Here is an 18514-nt window from a genome sequence, read left to right as displayed (position 1 = left end):
AAGATAAAATCCTGCTTTAACCTTTAGTTGGCGAGTCTATGAATACTAATAAAAAAATTAAAATTTTTAGCCCACTTCACGAACATCTTAACCCGAATAAAATCGAAAATATATATATACATACTCTGGTGACGATGATGATGATGATGATGATGAATTGTGGTCCTGCCCTTTGTAACGGGTAGGCAGCTGTCAGGTGCCTTAACCAAAAAAAAAAAGAAGAAAGAAAAAAAAATGTCATAGACACACACATAACGAAATGTCACGTTTGCAACAGCCAGCCAGTGTCTCCTTTCAGACCGGCTACATTGACATTGTCTGAACGTCTACATTGTCTGCGCGTCGGCATTGTCTGCGCGTTCTGCGCCACCACTCCACCAATCTCTGTTTTGTAACGTCGACGGCTCTGGCCACCGCTGTGTTCGCCGTATCTCCTCGGAATCCCAGTGCCAGCGGGAAAGTGGTGCCCTCTCCGTGACCCGGGCACAGGTCAGCGCAGCGGAGGACGAGGTGTTCTGTGGTCTCCTCCTCAACGCCGCATATTCGGCATATGGCCCGGGCCACGTCCACAGATGTGTCGAACCTGCGACGGTTGCCAATGTACGCAGAGCTCCTGCACGTGCCTCAAAAAGGAGTGCACTGCCACCGCTGTTATCATAAAGGGGCTCCGTGCCAATGTCAGCCTTGTGAGTGCGGTATGTGAGCAGTGTGGATTTATTTTCCATGGCACGCCGCCACTGCTCCGTCTCCTCCTCACACACCTGCGTCTTCACGGCATGGGCCCACTTGTACATCTTGTCCTCAATCACAGGTTTTGCAGAGAAGCCAAACTTTCTTTTCAGGTTGCCCAGGCGCCTGCACCACTGCGTTTGTGTGCCGGTTAGGCTCGCATATCTGAACAGTCGCCTGGGCCACCGTTCGTCGTCCATGAGTCGCAGGCGTCCTTCGTATGTAGCCTTACTTCTCGCCTCGCGCGCCTCAAATGAGGACCATCCCAGGTCACCCTGAATGGCCTCTATGGCGACACGCCCGTGGCATCCAAGGGCCATGCGGCCCACCTCCCGTTGGCCACGCTCCAGCCACTGCCTGGATGTCGCACTGAGGCACAGTATGGCATTGGCAAATGTGAGGCCTGGGACGTGAACAGCCTTCCACAAGTCGCGGATGAGGAGGAAACGGTTGCATCCCCATAGGCTTTTCCGGCGCAGCACGTTTGCTGCTCTCTGCGAAGTCTTGCGCAGATTTTCTACATTCAACCCCAACAAGTCACCAGAGGTGCTCAATACCACCCCGAGGTACCGATATTCACTGGCCCATTGTATCTGATCTCCTCCTGGCAGGTATATGTCGGCAGTAGGGTAGGAGCCTGACAACTGTAGCGCAGCAGACTTCTTTGCATTGAAGGCCAGGTCCAGGTGGTACAGATGGGTCGCAGCGAGGGTGACCAGTTGTTGCAGGTCCGTTGGGCTTTCGGCTAGCAAGACCAGGTCGTCAGCATAAACTAAACCCGGCAGCTTCCAAGTCACGGACATTCCATCGTACAGGTGGGTGAATGAGAAGCCGATACTGGATGCTAGGAGCTTATGTTCCAGTCCAGAGACATAAATCATGTATAGCATGATCTATCGACTACGCCTAGAAGCTTACGCGCGCGCGCATTTTGAATACGAAGGTAAACATTAGACAGAAGTCTGTCTGGTTGGGTAAGTAAACTGAGATAACTGATATTTATTCTCCAACCAAAGTTACGAAGACACGTAAAAACCCGACGTTTCGGAACCAGCTCGGTTCCTTCCTCAGGGGGGACTGCGGCGGCTTGGCAGCGGCCTCTTTAAGGCACTCTCGCGGCGGTTAACGACCCCACGCATTACCGAGGAGCGTAGCCCATGCGCATACACCGGGGGGAGAGTTCCGAGTGAACGGTTGATATTTTGAGTGGTCCTCTGTATATGCCACGACTCCAGTAGTAACCTCCTCCTCCACTTGGTTTCACTTTCGAGGATGGCGGCTCCGTTGAAGTCTATTCTGTGGTCAAACGTCTCTGCGTGCTCGGCGACGGCGCTGCGTTCTTTGTTGAGTTTACGGACGTCGTTGACGTGTTGCCTAATTCGTTCGGGGAAGTTTTTGGTCTCGCCGATGTATGACGAGGGGCAGTCGGCACACGGTATTTTGTAAACGACGCCGGGCGCCCTGTCCTTTGTTGGTCGGTCTTTCGGGCGGGGAAGGAAGCGGCCCAGCGTGCATGAAGGCACGTGCGCGATGTGCACGCCTTCTTTTCTAAAAATCCGAGCCAACGCCTCGCTGGCTCCCTGGACGTATGGGACCGACACGCGTTTTGGAGAGCTGTTCGTCAATGCTGGCTGGGAGTCGCGTAACCTCTTTTTCTCTGCGCGGCGGGCGACGGATCGAATGAAATTTCTGGGATAACCGTTTTTTCTGAGGTCCGCAATTGCGCGGGCCTCTTCTTTCCGGCGTTCCGTGTCAGTGGAACATATCTTTTTGGCTCTCTGAAGTAATGTGGACACAACGGAGGCCTTGTGGGTGGAGGGATGGGACGAATCGTATTGAAGGTATCGGCCGGTGTGCGTCGGCTTCCTGTAAACGGAGAACTCCAAGTCACTGCCCCTTCTTGCCACCTGGACGTCGAGAAAGGGGAGGGTGCGGTCGCGTTCACACTCGACCGTGAACTGTATGGCTGGGTGAACGCAATTTAGGTGCAGTCTGAAGTTTTCAATTTCAGATGTCTTCACGACACAAAAGCAATCGTCCACGTAGCGAAGAAAGAGCTTGGGTCGCGGCGAGAAGGAGCCAAGTGCTTCCCTTTCTATATGTTCCATGGTCAGGTTTGCCATTGTGACGGAGATGGAGGCTCCCATTGCGGTTCCACTGTTTTGCCTGAAGATTGTTCCTTTGTAGGAAAAATACGTGCTGGACAGGCAGAATTCCAGTAGGCGGCAGAGTTCGTCAATAGTGAGTGGGGTCCTTTGACTCAAGCCATCGTCACCCTCAATAGCAGCACGGGCACAGGATACAGATGAGGGTACCGGCACATTGGTGAACAAAGATACGACGTCGAACGAGACCAGGCTCTCGTCTTCGTCGATGCTCACCTCTGATGCTAGCTGCACGAAGTGGCTGGAGTCGCGGACATGAGTTGGGGTCTTCTGGGTGAGAGGGGCGATGATTCGGTGCAGGAAGCTTGAAAGGGCTCGGCATGGAGAGGAAGTGAAGTCGACGATCGGTCGGAGGGGGGCGCCAGGCTTGTGAATTTTGGGTAGTCCGTAGAAACCCGGTGCGGAGCCGTTGCGGCAGATTAGACTTAGGTAGAGTGCTTTTGATTGTGGGTGGTGCTTGAAAATTTCGGAGAGTAGCTTGTTTAGCTGAGTCTGAGTTTGCTTCGTCGGATCCTTTTTTAGCTGCGTATATGCGTCACCCTCTAAAAGGGCCGAAATCTTCCGGTCATAGTCCCGGCTGTCCAACACCACCGTTGAGTTGCCCTTGTCAGCGGGGAGGATGACCGAGCTGGTTCCGAAACGTCGGGTTTTTACGTGTCTTCGTAACTTTGGTTGGAGAATAAATATCAGTTATCTCCGCATTTTGAATACGTATTGGTTGAGGAAAGTGTGGGTGTGGCCCTTACGCGGATTTTTTTTTTTTTTAGAATATGCGCTTCAAAAAAAACGGGGTGCGGCCCTTACACGCGTTTATACGGTATATCCGAAAATTTGTTATAAACATTTATTTGTAACATTGTAGCTATGACAAGACTATTCTTCATTTAATTCGTTATATCTGTGTTTGTTATATCGAGGTTTGAGTGTAGTATATGCCATAGAATGGCAACTAGTCTTTGTGCAAATTCTTTATACAGTTGAAACCTGCAATAATGAAATCGGCGGGGAAAGCACAAAATTTCGCTCTTGCGGGAATTTCGTTGGCGCGAGAATGTGGCAGAAAAGACATGGAATTTACAAAAAGACGCATTTTATTTCCAAAAGTCAGTAAGTTTGCTTTGGTGAGCCTTACCATGCAGCAATTTCATGCCTCTTGGTCGGGAATCTCGTTTGCCACGGCACAAAGTTCACCCCATGCACTGGTCAGTGACGGCGGCACTGCGCTGTCACTGGCACTGCGCTGTCACTGAATCAAGTGCCCCTACAGGCAAACCTTCTTCCGGCTCTGCTGGATCAGCGCAGAATCGTGGATAGCGAGCTGCACGCAGCGTCGAATTCTTCGACAATGTCCATTTTTTTCCTGCCCTTTGATTGCAGCCTTATCTTCCAGCATGATGAACTTCCGCTTTTTTGTTGGAGGCGGCATCTTCACAGGCAGTGAAATCGGTCGAAGCAATCGCAACACACAGTTCACAATGCACCAAGCGACCAAGCAAACGCTCCACAAATGGCTCCACACACGTGACCATCAGCGCAAAGCCGACAAAGCCAAGCACAGAGCCAAGCCAACGAACGAAACTCCATGAGGAATGTGGATTTGGCTACGTAGTCTGCGATAACGAGCAGGTGTTTCGGCAAGCCATCATCATCATCATCGTCGCCAGCTTTGTTTTTTTGTAAACAGTGATGGCGGCTGCTTCTCAAGTGTGCTGTAGCGTTAGTTTTGCACAATTGAAGTGTAGCATGAATGCATTTCAGCAGTTTTCGAATGTAGTTGCGAGAGTAGGTTATTTGCGCACTCATGTTTCAAAAATTTCATTAATGAGGGACTGCGGTATGAATATCTTTCGTAGTCGCGAGTTACGAAATGCATTGACTCCTATGGGCGTTCGCCGGTGCTCCGAAAATATTTCATTGCGGTGAGAATTTCGTTCCCTCGGGATTTCGTTATAGCAGGTTTCGACTGTATACCACAATAAGACTGACGGAGGTGGGGGTAATGCACATATACATAGTGGTACTTTGCAGTATAAAAGTACTTAAAGGAGTACTGACACGATTTTGAAGTGCAGCAAAACGGACGTTTTTGGTTTCCTTGGCATGTAGTGTTAACGCTCTCCCCACACCGCATCCGGGAAACACGTATAAATATTTAAGTTTGATTTTAAAGTTTTCATCTCCCAGCATCTGCAAGGCAGCTTCACCGCACGGAGAGCCATATGACGTTTCAAGTCGGCTCACTTGGTTTGCGAAATCTGGGTTCTGCATGCAGCCTAAATCACAGAAATTGCTGTCGGAGGCACTGGACGACAGTTCACTCATCATGAACCACGTTCGACTGACTGCAAAGGACAGCAGGTGCACATTTCGTGGGTTGCAGTCTGCCAGTGACGTCACGGGCAGACTTGACACGTCACTATGAAGCCGCCCTCTCGAAACCGAAACCGAAACTGCTGGTTGAAAGAAGCGGTATTAAAAATATATGCAATGCATCCCCAGGCACCACGACACTCTTTTTTAGGGTTCTCGACACCCGTGCTTTCATTTAGAGCAACAACCCGAAAAAATTTAAAATTCATGTCAGTACTCCTTTAAGGGGAGACGTGGCACTTTAAAACTTTTTTTCTAATTCTTGATCGATTTTGATGGAACTTTCAGAGTTTAAGAATATTTGTGTGCTGATTTCAAATATGCAATTGTTTTTTTCCTATGATAAGTAGTTTCCAGAATATCACAAACACCTACTTCTTCGTTTAAGGCCTAATTAGCTAATTAACCACAACCTGCACACCAATGTACAATCCACAGAATACATTGAGAATGTTTGTAGTGTGTCGTAAAGTATAAATCATTGCTTTAGGACATTTCCAAGCAGAGTTGTGGGCTGTTGCACCCAATTTAAAAAACGCCCCAATTAATACTCAAAACAAAACCTTGATTTAGAACATTTTCTTAAGAAAGTACTATAACAAAATTTGCCTTACGACACATCGCATCTATTTATCTTAGCAGTGAAAAAGAAATCATAATGATAACCCAGACAGAACAAAAGATATTGCTCCTCCATTACAGGAAGAGCATGAAAAATTGTTTGCCATTTGCCCTCAATTTAAAGGGGAGGATGCACGGTATTGCTTTTTTTATAGTAAGATCTGGATAGAAGAAGATGGTATGCAGCAATCAAAATTTGTAACTAGGTGCACAATGATGTCTGGAATGTGCAGAGATGGCCAGCGAAAACTAGATTTTTTGGTTGATTTTCATTCCCTAAGTGCCACGTCCCCCCTTAAAGTTACACTAGGTATTTAATATTCTTACATTTCTGGTATAATGGTGCCACATAGAGTAGATCTGGAAAAGTACATAGTGGACATGATGCCTATGGCCACTTTTTTGGCCCTTGTTTACTTTATGTGGCACCATTGCACCAGAAATAACATTCCAGTGGCTGATTTTGCTCCTTATGTACAGTCTGTGACAAATTTGTTGCACACCAGTTCCACAGCAAATTTGAATTTGTGGTTTGGTTATTCAAGAGCTAAAGAAGGGCAATGGATCGAGGAACCTATTTTTCTTTGACACAACTGTGTGAAACCAAGGAAAGTAAAGGGGGTTATTTGTAATTTTTAATTGAATGTAGTAATTATTAGATTAAGTAGAATGAAAGTGGATGAATAGTTAACGGCCTGCCGGTGGGGACCGAACCCACAACCTTCGTGTTATGTTTGCTCAGGCATGGCTCTTACAACTTACCTAATGGATACTACATATTATAACTTTAATACTGTGTGCCCAAGGGTTCACATGAATTAAGCTCTCACAAATTCTGTGTCCCATAAACTTTTGTGGCTGGCTGCTGGTTAGACTGCACTTAAATGTTTTTCTGTTAGTTTTAATCTCTCAAGTCATTCCAAATGCTTTTATTTTATATCTCCTCTGTAGCATCTTATTTGTAGATATTGGAAGGGCTGAGCTAGTTGGTTTAACATGGCTCGTGACGAAAACCACTAAGCACTGACTAGGAACTGGAAGGTTTTATTGTGATAAGAGCAAGAGATAGCATTATAAACCAAGCAAGGAAAAGCTCAGTCTTCGACATGCTGATATTATAGTGCGCTGTTAAGGTACTAGTATGTGCTTTTTTTTATTGTTGAGGAGGTTGTACTTAATGGGCCCTTATATTGATCTAGTGATCTAGTGATGACCCATCTGCCAAATGCCATGCACGAAGAGCACCATTGGTTATTGTTGCTAGTATTATCCCCACGAAGGAGGATAGGAAATGAAAAGTAGCGGACAACAAACTTTCTACAATGCATGAGGGTATGTAGGCTTCAGTCACTTCTGTCTCACAGTAGACAGGTTGTCTAGGCAACAGGGCAGGGTCTAGGCAGTAGGGCTGGTTGCTTTATTACGTGGCAGCAAGCAATTGCTCAGTGCAAAGCTTACTAGCTGAGCCATGCGCTCTGCTTATTCTTTTTCCCTGCCTATCTGTCATCTCCTGCTCACTGCTGCTTCATTCTGGCCTCATGCAAGATCAGTGAGCAGGAGTCTACCTTTCTCATTTAGGAGGCTGTCAACTGTTTGAAGGTTGCGTTTTTTCATTGTGAGAACAGCACCAAAAGTGAGATGCAGGCACACAGAAAGGTGAAGTGCTGGTTCTTTTCCTTGCCTTCCTTTGTGCCTGCATCTCAGTTTTTGTGCTGCTTTTGCAATCGACCCATCCCCAGCTTATATTTCTGCATTTTCAATTTAAATTCTTCAGTGAATTTTTTCAAGAAAAAGCAAGCAATAATTTTTGGGCAGCAATAGAGTGATGGAAACTTTTTTATGTGCATTGATTTAGTTATGGTTTTTTGCTGAATATATGAAAAAAGACTTTGTTTCTTAGACGTAATAATATTCCCAGAATTTTATTTGGCACCACCTGCCATGGTGGTCTAGTGGTTATGCTGCTTGACTGCTGACCCGAAGGTCGTGGGATGAAGTGACATGATTAAACTCAGCGCAACGGACACGATATACAAACGAAGAATACACGAGGACAGGCGCTGGTCCTCGTGTATTCTTCGTTTGTATATCGTGTCCGTTGCGCTGAGTTTAATCATGAACCCATAACAACTCACCCAACTATCAGTGTTAATGAGGTGACATGCTTGAGGGCCATGTACTTAGATTTAAGTGCATGTTAAAGAAAACCAGATGGTCTCAATTTCCGCAGCCCTCCACTACGGCGTCTCTCATAATCATATCGTGGTTTTGGGATGTAAAACCCCAACAATTATTTTTTTTAATTTTTTTTTTTTGGTGCCACTGTAGCTCGTATAGTGAAGCGTTACATTTCATTTTGCTCTTCGATTGTATCAGGCTGAGTGTGAAAACTCGGCAAAGATGGTGGTACGATGGCCTCCGAGCCATGTCTGAACCTAGGATGAAGGGCCAGAATAATGGAATATGAAATGGATCATTTAGAATAATGTAGGACCACATGTGTTGGTAAAAGATGCTTAAGATTGAATTACTTAGTCTTAAGAATAGTTAGAATACTAAGTCTTAAGAATAGTTGGAAAATGCAGCACCAGGAGATGCGGCCATAGCCTAAGCAAGGGATAGCATGTCAGAGCTGTGCCATAGCCAAAGCTTGGCATAGCCCATCAGTAGCTAGAGCACAGTTGTGCAGCAGCATAACTGCATTTATGACATCCGATAGCTTATACAAGTCAGCGTTATGCCCTTTGTCCATTGCAACGTAGCAACCACCTTTGAAAGATTGATAAGTAATGTATGCTATACAGTAGGCTCTCAGTAAACGGAATTGCTGCTTAAATGGAACTACTGCCTCTAATATGATTCGTTTCTTACCTGAATACTGCAACCCTGTGCATCTCTCAATAAGTTAAACTCCTGTTAAACAGAGCATATTTTCTTGGTCCCTTCAGGTTTCGTTTAATGTGTGGAGATAGGTTTGCGAGACGCTTACCCTACGAGGCGTCCGGCAAAGGGCGCGACGTTCTCCACTGCCGCAGCGAACAAAGACGCTACGGCCGGGTTCGTCGATTCTCCGGCACGGCGCAGAAAAGGCACTCGAGGCAGGAGGTCAACAAACAGCACGGGTTTATTAACCCAAGATGCAGCACAGTACGACAGTCACGGGCTTGCAGGCCATAAAGGGAACTCCGCAAGACCGATCGAGTACGCTTGCCAGCGGCGCTAAGACTACCACACAAAGGGCAGCGGTCGAGCACACGAACGAGAAGCCGCCTGCTAGAGCAGCGCGTCAACCTCTCATGCTAGCCTGAGAGCATCTCCCACGGGCAAGCCCACGCCAGACAGAAGCGAGCTCAAGGGGGAAGGGGGTTGTCACTGGTGGCCAGTGAGGACAGTCGCAGCGCAGTGACGTAGGCTAGCAGGGTGGCGTGAGCATGTGAGCATGTCGAGGCATGCCCGGACGCGTGCCCGCGCGCCGGACGCATGGCTCGCACCAGACAGAGGCCTGGCGCTGCCGATTAACGGCGGTCCCCGGCGCTCGAGCCGCGCGGGGCCAACACACGCGCTAGCTGGGGAACGAGGCGCCAAAGGGGAGGGCGCGCTCGATTCCCACATTCCCCCCTCCTAAAGACCGAGGCCAGCCTGTGAAAGAGGCTGTCTGAGGCCAAGTGGCAAGGTCAGCTCAGCCGCAAGGGGGCTGGCCAACGGGGCAAAGTCCAACAGGGGGTGTCGTCTTCCCGAAGGTACAAGTCCATAAGTCGGCCATGGCCACACAAAAGTTCCACCAAAAGTTCCAGAAGTTCCACCACCAGGGAGAGCCCACCGCCGGGAAGAAGGTCCGCAGCCCAGGAGGAACGCGGCGAAGCTGCACCAGGGCGGGCAGCCAGCCCGCTTGAAGTTCACCGGACTGGAGAAGTTGGCAGCCGGGAACGTACGAGGCGTGGCTGCCAGTTGCGTGAGGCAGCCAACTGCCGAAAGTCGCTGGGACGGGGGCCACACAGGAACAGCAGGCAGCCAGTAACGGAGGCCGGAGCGACCACGCTCAGGCCTGGGCCAAAGCTTGAGTGGGCGAACCAGCAGCCGAGGGCGGCTGCCGAAGCTGCCAGGTGGGTAAGGCAGGGTGGTGGTGGCTGCAGGACAGAAAGCAGGAACCAGGCCCCCGCAGGTACGGCCAGAGAACAGCAGGTCACAGGTTCAGCAACAGGCTGGCGGCATGGTAGAGCCAGGCGCAGGGAGACGACGGGGCGATGCAGGAGTGGACAGGAGTGCCCCCAGCATAGCCGGCTCGCCAAAAAGGGTGCCTGCCTGACAGTGCTGCCCAACAAAGGGGGCGCTTGCCAGGTTATGGCTTGGACAACACGTCAGAGGGTATTTTCGGCCAAGAGGGCCTTCTACCACTTCCAGACGTGTGCCACCGCACCTTAGCGCTTATTCTCCATTCACTGTCATGGTATGGAAGACAGTCCAGCAACCTTTTAGTGGGAGAAAGGTTGCTTAAGTGCGTTTCCACAGGTTCTACCGGTGGCGTGACTTGGGGCTAGCCTTACGGTTTTCCTGCGGTTGTGTGACCGCCTCCCCCCCTCCCAAGTCGCTACTGCGGGCAACGAAAGGGTTTGGGGGCGGCTGCATGAGCCCGGGGGCTTGCCCGCACGAGACTTCACGCATTGCCACACGTGGAGTGAAGAGCGTCACGTTTAATGCCTGGCCAGGTAGCAGAGCGGCACAACTTTTAGAAAGTCTTACGGCCACTCGCATGTCCGGCCAACCGCGAGTCGTGGAAATAGCCGAGGGTGACTTTCCTTAGACTGCAGGGTACCCCCACCTTAAAAATACTCCTTTTGAGCTTCTTCCGGTGGGATGTGGAGCGCAGGAGAATTCCGCCGGCGACAAACAGATGCGAATCCAACGTGCCCGCAGCAATACCAGACTGCGTAAACGGCACACGGCGCCGACAGCAATACCAGACTGTCAATACGCGCCCGCTTCTTGGGAGCGCGGCTCTTGGAGCCCAAAACGGATCGCTCTGCTGTGCCTTCGGTATCTCTTCTCTGCTTAACAGGATACCGGCTGAAGTGACGTGCTCACCCGAGGCGATCGACTTGAAAGTCAGTTCACCGTCGGGGTTCGCGCCTTTCGACCCCTTGGAGCCAGAGGCCCCGGAGTCTAACCGGTGCGATTGCTCTCGGGAGTGGCGGACACAAGCGTCACACCGAAACGGGGGCACGCGACAAGGCGTGAGCCACGACGTTTAATCTCCCTTTCCGGTAGCGCACAACAAAGTTGTATCGCTGCATAGTCAACGCCCAGCGCGAGGCGGCCCGAGGGCTCGCGCAAGCGCTTAGGCCAGACGAGCGCCATGGGGTCCGTTTCCTCCACCAATGGCACTACGGTGACATAGCAGACAAGCTTACGGCGAGCGAAATCTTGAGTGGCGTCCCGTACTGAAAGGCAGCGGTAGCCACTACGAGTGTTGCAAATGGTTGTAGGGGCTGATAGGGACGACCCTGTAGCCACCGCTTAGGAAGTCATTCACGATACCCGTGTGCGCGAGAAAGACGCGACCGAGAATCACGGGCAGCAAAAGACCCGGGAGATGTACAAAGCGCTGTCGGCGCGCGCGATTCTCCCAGCGCACAACCAACCGCGAAGCACCGCACGAAACAGCGGTTCTGCTCGCGAGATGGAAGGCAATGTTTTGCCTGGAGTTGTGCCGCAGTTGTGTGCAGCGCTAATTGCTCCGAGGCAGGCGCCGCCGTTGTAGGGTCGTGCGCCTGTTCTCCGCCATGCACGCCATACACAAAGGGGCCAATAAACGGCACAGAGAAGAAGGGTTTCCGCACCGACGGATGCATGATGCCTCATGCGACAGGCAAACGAATCGACAACAGAGCACGGTGGCTCACATTTGCTGAAAGCGTCGCCAAGGCGCGCATGCAGAAAAAGATCATTGGAAAACGCGGCGACGGTGTCGCCTATGCGAGCTGGCTCGCGGACGACACTGTCAACCCTTTACGCTCGTGACAACGACGGGCCAGCGAGCGTGTGAACGCCAGCACCATGTGGCCTAGGCAGGGACGTTCTGGTGCAGCGGTTTGGTCACTCAGCTGCGCTGCTAACAAAGGAAGGCCAGCGAGCGAAGACGACGTATTGGAGGGGCCCGAAAGCACGCACTCCGCGTGTGTCTCGAACAGCTGAGAAAACCCGAAACTGGTGAGGCTAGGACTGTAGTCCACATTCGAGTGGTTATCACCAAAGGAAGCCCCAAATACGGGATCTCTCCCGGTGGCCGAAAGCCGAGGGCCGCTAAGGCGAGCTTACCTCGTGCTGCCGGCGTCGTCCGCATCGAACGAGATCAAGCCCGTAGCCATGGGATCAAGCAGGAACGAGCGCCTCGAGGGGGACTGCTCTGATGCCATGCCGAAACCAAGTTGGGCGCCAGTTATGTGGAGATAGGTTTGCGAGACGCTTACCCTACGAGGTGACCGGCAAGGGACGCGACGTTCTCCACTGCCGCAGCGAACAAAGACGCTACGGCCGGGTTCGTCGATTCTCCTGTACGGCGCAGGAAAGGCACTCGAGGCAGGAGGTCAACAAACAGCACGGGTTTATTAACCCAAGATGCAGCACAGTACGACAGTCGCGGGCTTGCAGGCCATAAAGGGAACTCCGCAAGGCCGATCGAGTACGCTTGCCAGCGGCGCTACGACTACCACACAAAGGGCAGCGGTCGAGCACACGAACGAGAAGCCGCCTGCTAGAGCAGCGCGTCAACCTCTCGTGCTAGCCTGAGAGCATCTCCCGCGGGCAAGCCCGCGGCAGACAGAAGCGAGCTCAAGGGGGAAGGGGGTTGTCACTGGTGGCCAATGAGGACAGGCGCAGCGCAGTGACGTAGGCTAGCAGGGTGGCGTGAGCATGTGAGCATGTCGAGGCATGCCCGGACGTGTGCTCGCGCGCCGGGAAGCTGACGCATGGCTCACACCAGACAAAGAGGCCTGGCGCTGCCGATTAACGGCGGTCCCCGGCGCTCGAGCCGCGCGGGGCCAACACACGCGCTAGCTGGGGAACGAGGCGCCAAAGGGGAGGGCGCGCTCGATTCCCACAAATGAGAGTCTACTGTATTTACTTTTTTGGCATCTCAGTGCCTGTACATTTGCCTTTATCTATGCTGCTTTTTAAATATCTATGCTGTGTCAAGATGATTTAGCTTAAAATGCACTGGGCCCAAAAAAATCAATCTAATCAGCACAGACAATGAGAAAGGAGCTCAAAATCACACTAGAACCCTGAAGCTTTTGCATAACTTTGACAGAACAGTAATGTCTTATGCATGGCCTCACAGTTAAACATTTCTTCTAAAATGTACAATGCTCACGAAATGAAAAGTGACATCAAAACTTTTTTAAGTGTAACACTTCGTATGTGCAATTTCTCGAGATAATCACATCATGTTGCTACGAGTCTGGCCACTAAAAATGATGTTGGCTCTGATGTAGGTGTACGAGCAAATATTATGCTGATGTGACCTGTACTGAAGATGGCAGAAAACCAAAATATGTTTATTAATACTTAGCCCTAAATGGACGTGTTTCGTTCGGTGCACACTGTGCACAAGAGAAGCAAGTGGCAATGAATGCAGCTTTTTCCCCACCTTCTTCATCACATTTTGTATGCACTGTGAAATTTTGTGTGAAATTAACATGAAAGTTTGATGCATACTGTAAAACCTGAGCAAGCACCCCCCCCCCCAGCAAGTCCAAATTACCAGCAAAGTAGGGGGGGGGGGGGAGCTTTCCCAGAACGGCACCAAAGCGCTCCGAATTTTATGGTTTTTTACTCCTCAAATGCGCTCCGTTTGCTGCAGTTTTAAGAATCGCAATGTCTTTTCATGATCAGTCAGTTTGGCATAACCTTTACGACTATGTTGGAATGTGTGCTATGGGTGGTCCTGACTATTGCAACTTATTTTTCTAGAGAAGGCGCCGTCACCTCGTGATTTGGAAGCAGAGGCTCAGAGACAACTACAAGACATCAAGGAACGGAATGAACGGCTCAACTTTGGTGTGTCTTTTATTTGCATAACTTTTATTTGCATTAAAAATACTGTCAGTTTCAATTTATTTCACTGAAAATTTATCCTATTCTTCGGAGTTCCGAATAGCTTCTGTTGGCTTCAGCATCATGGAGAGCGAGCTCTGTGATATCCTGAAGCAAGCAGCGACATCCTTTTTCTTGCCAGATGAGGTCGCTAGCAAGATACATACTAGTCAAGTCGGTACATGCGTTTCCTGCACAATCGTGATCGCTTGATTGCAAGGTAAATGAGAGGTTGTTGCATTTAATACAAATGCCTCCATGGCTACTCATGCTGGTCACTTGCCACTTGGTGACAACAAAATCGCCAAATCAACCGCTGAATCAAGGCATGCACTACATTGAATACAGTATATAGTGATCTTATTACAGCGGAGCTGCTTACAACAGACATTCGGATATAGCATACCAACTTGCAGTGGTATGTTGATAGTCTCATCCCTTCCATTGATTGAGTTTTGCCATATAACAGATTCTGTAATTACTATACATTCGGATATACAGTAGACTCTCGCCTTACGGGACCAGAAAAACGTGTTCCTTTTAACAGGAGTTTCGTTTAGTGAGAGACGAACAGGGGTGCAGAATCCAATATGAAACCAATCATATTAGGGGCAGTTCTGTTTAAGAGATTTTCGTTTACTGAATGTCTACTGTAATTGAGTAAATTGTAAGGCTGGTAAAGTGCCCGGAACACCTTTACAACACACTTCTATGTGGTAGACATTCTAATTTCAGTAGCTTTTAGCTTCTAGTGTAACTCAGCTTATACATGCCTTGTGGCTCTAACCCACGATCTGCTGTCTACAGCAGATCATGAGATAAGCAAAAGGCGAAAGAGATCATAGCAGAGAGTCTCGTCTGCTCAAGCCTTGGGCTGCATCCAAAGCCGGAAGAGCTATTGTGGCATAAGTATCGCAGCGGATGCCGTAAACAGTGTTGTGATGATGGAAGGCCACATTGCATCCAAAATTCTTTGTTCAGCACAGTCAGAACCGGCAAGCTTCTCTCAGTATCAATAGATCAGTTCTTTGAGTTTGAGTGAAACTTCGAATTCGCTCTCAGTATAGTAGTTCCATTTAGCATTTAGCAATTTGGCATTCTTCCTTCACAACTAGCCAAAACCTTCTCCACTGTCTACGTGTAATGTAATGGATGTATACTGTACGGAACTGTGCTGCTGCATAGAGAGTGCAGTTTGAAACACCGTTCTTGGTATAGTGCCTGCTTGTTCTCCTTCTCTACAACCCTGGAGCAGAGGAGGAGAGCACTCTTTTACACCCTTGGCCCCAGCAAAGGAATTGTTGAGGACATCATGATCAGTTGGTGATTTGAGATTTATACCCGTGTCACACAGGCTTTTGAAAAGCCTTTCAACTGATAGTCTATTGATTCAGTGGTCAAGATCGAGCTCCTACACAAGCACTTTTGAAGGCCGCCAAATCAATAGTCTATCGAGTCAGTAGAGCACCCAACAACTCTATTGAAACCCCGAAGGCCATTGAGCATTGGAAGTGCATTGAGCGGTGCAAACATCGCCACAGTTTTGCTGCTCAACAGCTTATGTATAACAGTGCATAAACAATGTATTAAAATGTTTAAACAAAAGCTCAAATGTGTGGGTTATCTTTAAGTGGATTTAGTATATTATTTAACTTGATGACATAAAGAGCCGCAGCACCGCACAATTTTTGCGAGAAACACCTGAACCCTGCAACGGCCGTTGAAAACTGCAGTGTAGCAGCGCCACAGCTTGATAGAGTTGGGGGCATTTCAAAGGCCATCGACTGGGTGTCCTTTCAAGAGTGTCCGTGTGACACAGGTATTAGTGGTATGATACAAAATGCAGTCACCCACAAAAAGGCATATCTGAACCATGGTCCCTCAATACTTTTACTGGTCATGAAACTCCCGCAAAAGTTTCACATAGGGACAAAAGTGGCCACCAGAGGCGCCACCGTAAGTAGAAGGGCATTGATCTGCCGCGCTTGGTAGGGCAGTAGCGCGTTCGCGGAAGCGTTTGCCGTCACATACACTTCCTCAGATATTTTCCTTCTCAGTGTTCTCGCTAACAAATCATAGCAGTGATTAGTATTGTCAATATGGTACATGATGCGCGTTGTCAAGTTGCCCAAGTCATTGATTGCTGGCAATGTTATGACTGAGGGTGTCTGTCAAGTGACGCGTGTGTTTGTGACGTTCCTACATTTTTCGATTCCTGCATAGTTAAACCGAACAGTCTGACTGGGTCTAGATGACTGACAACTCTGACTGGGTCTAGATGGCTGACAGGTTAAGATATTTTGCGCTAGAGGTTGCGGAGTAGCCGTGCTCTGGCTGCACGTAGCACTTATTTTCGGACTAATTGTCACTTTATTCTATGGAACATCACGAAGCTGCAAATAGAAGTTCGCGTGCCAGTAAACAAGCCTGTATATCAGGTTAACTTGGCATTAATAGCTTTGAAGTACCTCTTGAAGGATATCGTTCGTGAAACATAGCTCTACAAATCAAAAGCGCAGATTGAGGTACCACAAAACTGAGAGGGATGGTCGTGTTGTTTTTCTTTTTTTTTTTTCTTTGGCGTCATAATTTGCGCTTTTGATTTTGAAGATTAAAAAAAAATGAGGTGAAACTGCTGTGACCTGCTTTTGCTAGATATAGACACTATGTGCAATTTTCAAGCGAAAAGTTTTGATTTTACGCATGCAGATTTCATAACACCGCCGAGTTCTAATATACGCGGCTCTTTTTTTTTTTCACGAGTTCTAAGTTGGCGTTCCAGTTAGCCTCCCTGTTCCTTCTATGTAAACACCAGCACAAATCAAGATAAACCCGGAGCTTCCATCAACTCAGTTATTCAGCTTAAACTGATCAATCATCTTCATTACTGCATTACCCTTTCTGAACCTTTCTAGAAATTTTCTCGATTCAGCGACAGCACCAGCAAACAGCACTATCAAATTAAAACAAAATTTTGCATTTTGACCCATGGCATCAGTTTTTAGGTTCTATCATTATCCAGAGAGCAAACGCACACACTCTACACACACAATTCTAGGCACGGCGTCTTCCACCAGTCTTGGTCGATATCGAGGCAGTGAAACGATGTTTCCATTCACTGTGCACACGTCCGCACGTACAATGTCACTTGCATCGAAATGTTTTTCGCACATGCGAACGTACTTGGAGTTGAACAAAGCTCCGACAGTCTCCTGTCGCGGGATTGCACGTTTCCACCTGTCGCGTTGATCTGCGTCGGCTGGTAAACAGAACAGGGAGACTTTTTCAACGGTGCCCTTGTATCCCGAGCGACAGCCCCGGCACACAGAAGGTGTTGGGCATCGCTGTCACGACAAGGTGACCGAAAAAAAAAGCAAAAAAAGGGGTTCAACCAGCACAAACAACACCACTCCGCGCCCACACTCCGATACTGGCGGCCAGCAGCAGCCGGCTTCCTCGTCCCCCTTCTAGCTACGCCAGCGCCGCGGCACAGAAAGTGCGGGCGGTATATGAAGCTCTCCCATTGAGTTACGCGGGAGTTTCATGACTAGTAAAAGTATTGAGGGACCATGTCTGAACTGAGGTGGGTAGAGGGAGATCGTTAATGTAAAGCAGGAATAAAAGAGGACCCTGGGCAACTCCTGATGAAGCAGGCATCAAGGGTAGAGTTGAAATGTACAGTGGGGATGGAAAGAAATGTGAACATGGTGGCATCTACATTCTCTGCTGTTTTGCATTTATTTTCAAGCATTTGTCGCCTAGATGGTGATAAAAAGTCACTAGAGTCATCCATGGTACAGTCAAGAGCCATCTGGCATCTTTTCATTGCCACCAAGGTCAGAGCGTCATGAAAACAGTGCGCTGCGCTGTTCGCATTTCTTTCCATCCCCCTTGTACACACAGTTAAATCTCAATTTAATGAAACCAGATTTTACGAAGTTCCTGATCTAACGAAGAAATTTCTATTCTCCGGCAGGTAGCCATAGGGTTCAGTGTTGTAATTAACCCAAATTAATGAAACTAACTTGGTGCCAAACTCGATTTAACAAAGGTTTTTCGGAAATAAATTAGTAAGAAAAGCATTAATTTCTTTCAAATTTTGACACAGACGGGTTTTTCTTCGAGCATGTGTGCTAATGCAGTGTGCGCCATTGCGTTAAAACATCTAGTCACCCTTGTCACGATCCTATTCTTAAGGCAATAGCGTTAAAGAGCTCGTTAAAGAACACTACGCTGGTTGCTTTAGTTATTTCATGGTTTATGCGACAGATCGCACTGATCGTATCCCTGCAACTTTCTTGCTCGGCTTCCTCACACAGTCACTTCATTCGTTCTTCCTGTCTTTGCATATCAGCAGCCTGTTGTAGCTTCACATGACCTGGCCTGCATCGCCCAGACATGGGAGGCTCCATGTTTGGGCTCCCTCATGAACTTTTCACATGCGGAGGTGTGAGTTAGCGGGAAATACAATGCCGCGGTAGCTTTTGGGTGTGGCTGAGTTACAATTTTAGATTTCAAAGGATTGAAAAATCCAGTTC

General features: G+C 48.8%; 1 protein-coding gene across 1 annotated transcript in view; it reads left to right on the top strand.

The window, feature by feature from the left end:
- Nucleotides 1–18514, top strand: part of LOC119379368 (MICOS complex subunit MIC60) — a 106232-nt gene that overhangs the window by 14678 nt on the left and 73040 nt on the right. The window contains exon 6 of the mRNA XM_037648680.2: nucleotides 13854–13940. Coding sequence (XP_037504608.1) covers nucleotides 13854–13940 — 87 coding nt within the window. The remainder of the gene's footprint in view (nucleotides 1–13853; nucleotides 13941–18514) is intronic.

This window comes from Rhipicephalus sanguineus, chromosome 1 (genome assembly GCF_013339695.2).
Source record: "Rhipicephalus sanguineus isolate Rsan-2018 chromosome 1, BIME_Rsan_1.4, whole genome shotgun sequence".
Classification (NCBI taxonomy): domain Eukaryota; kingdom Metazoa; phylum Arthropoda; class Arachnida; order Ixodida; family Ixodidae; genus Rhipicephalus; species Rhipicephalus sanguineus.
Note: the sequence above shows the minus strand (reverse complement) of the source record. Positions and strands in the feature narration are given on the sequence as shown.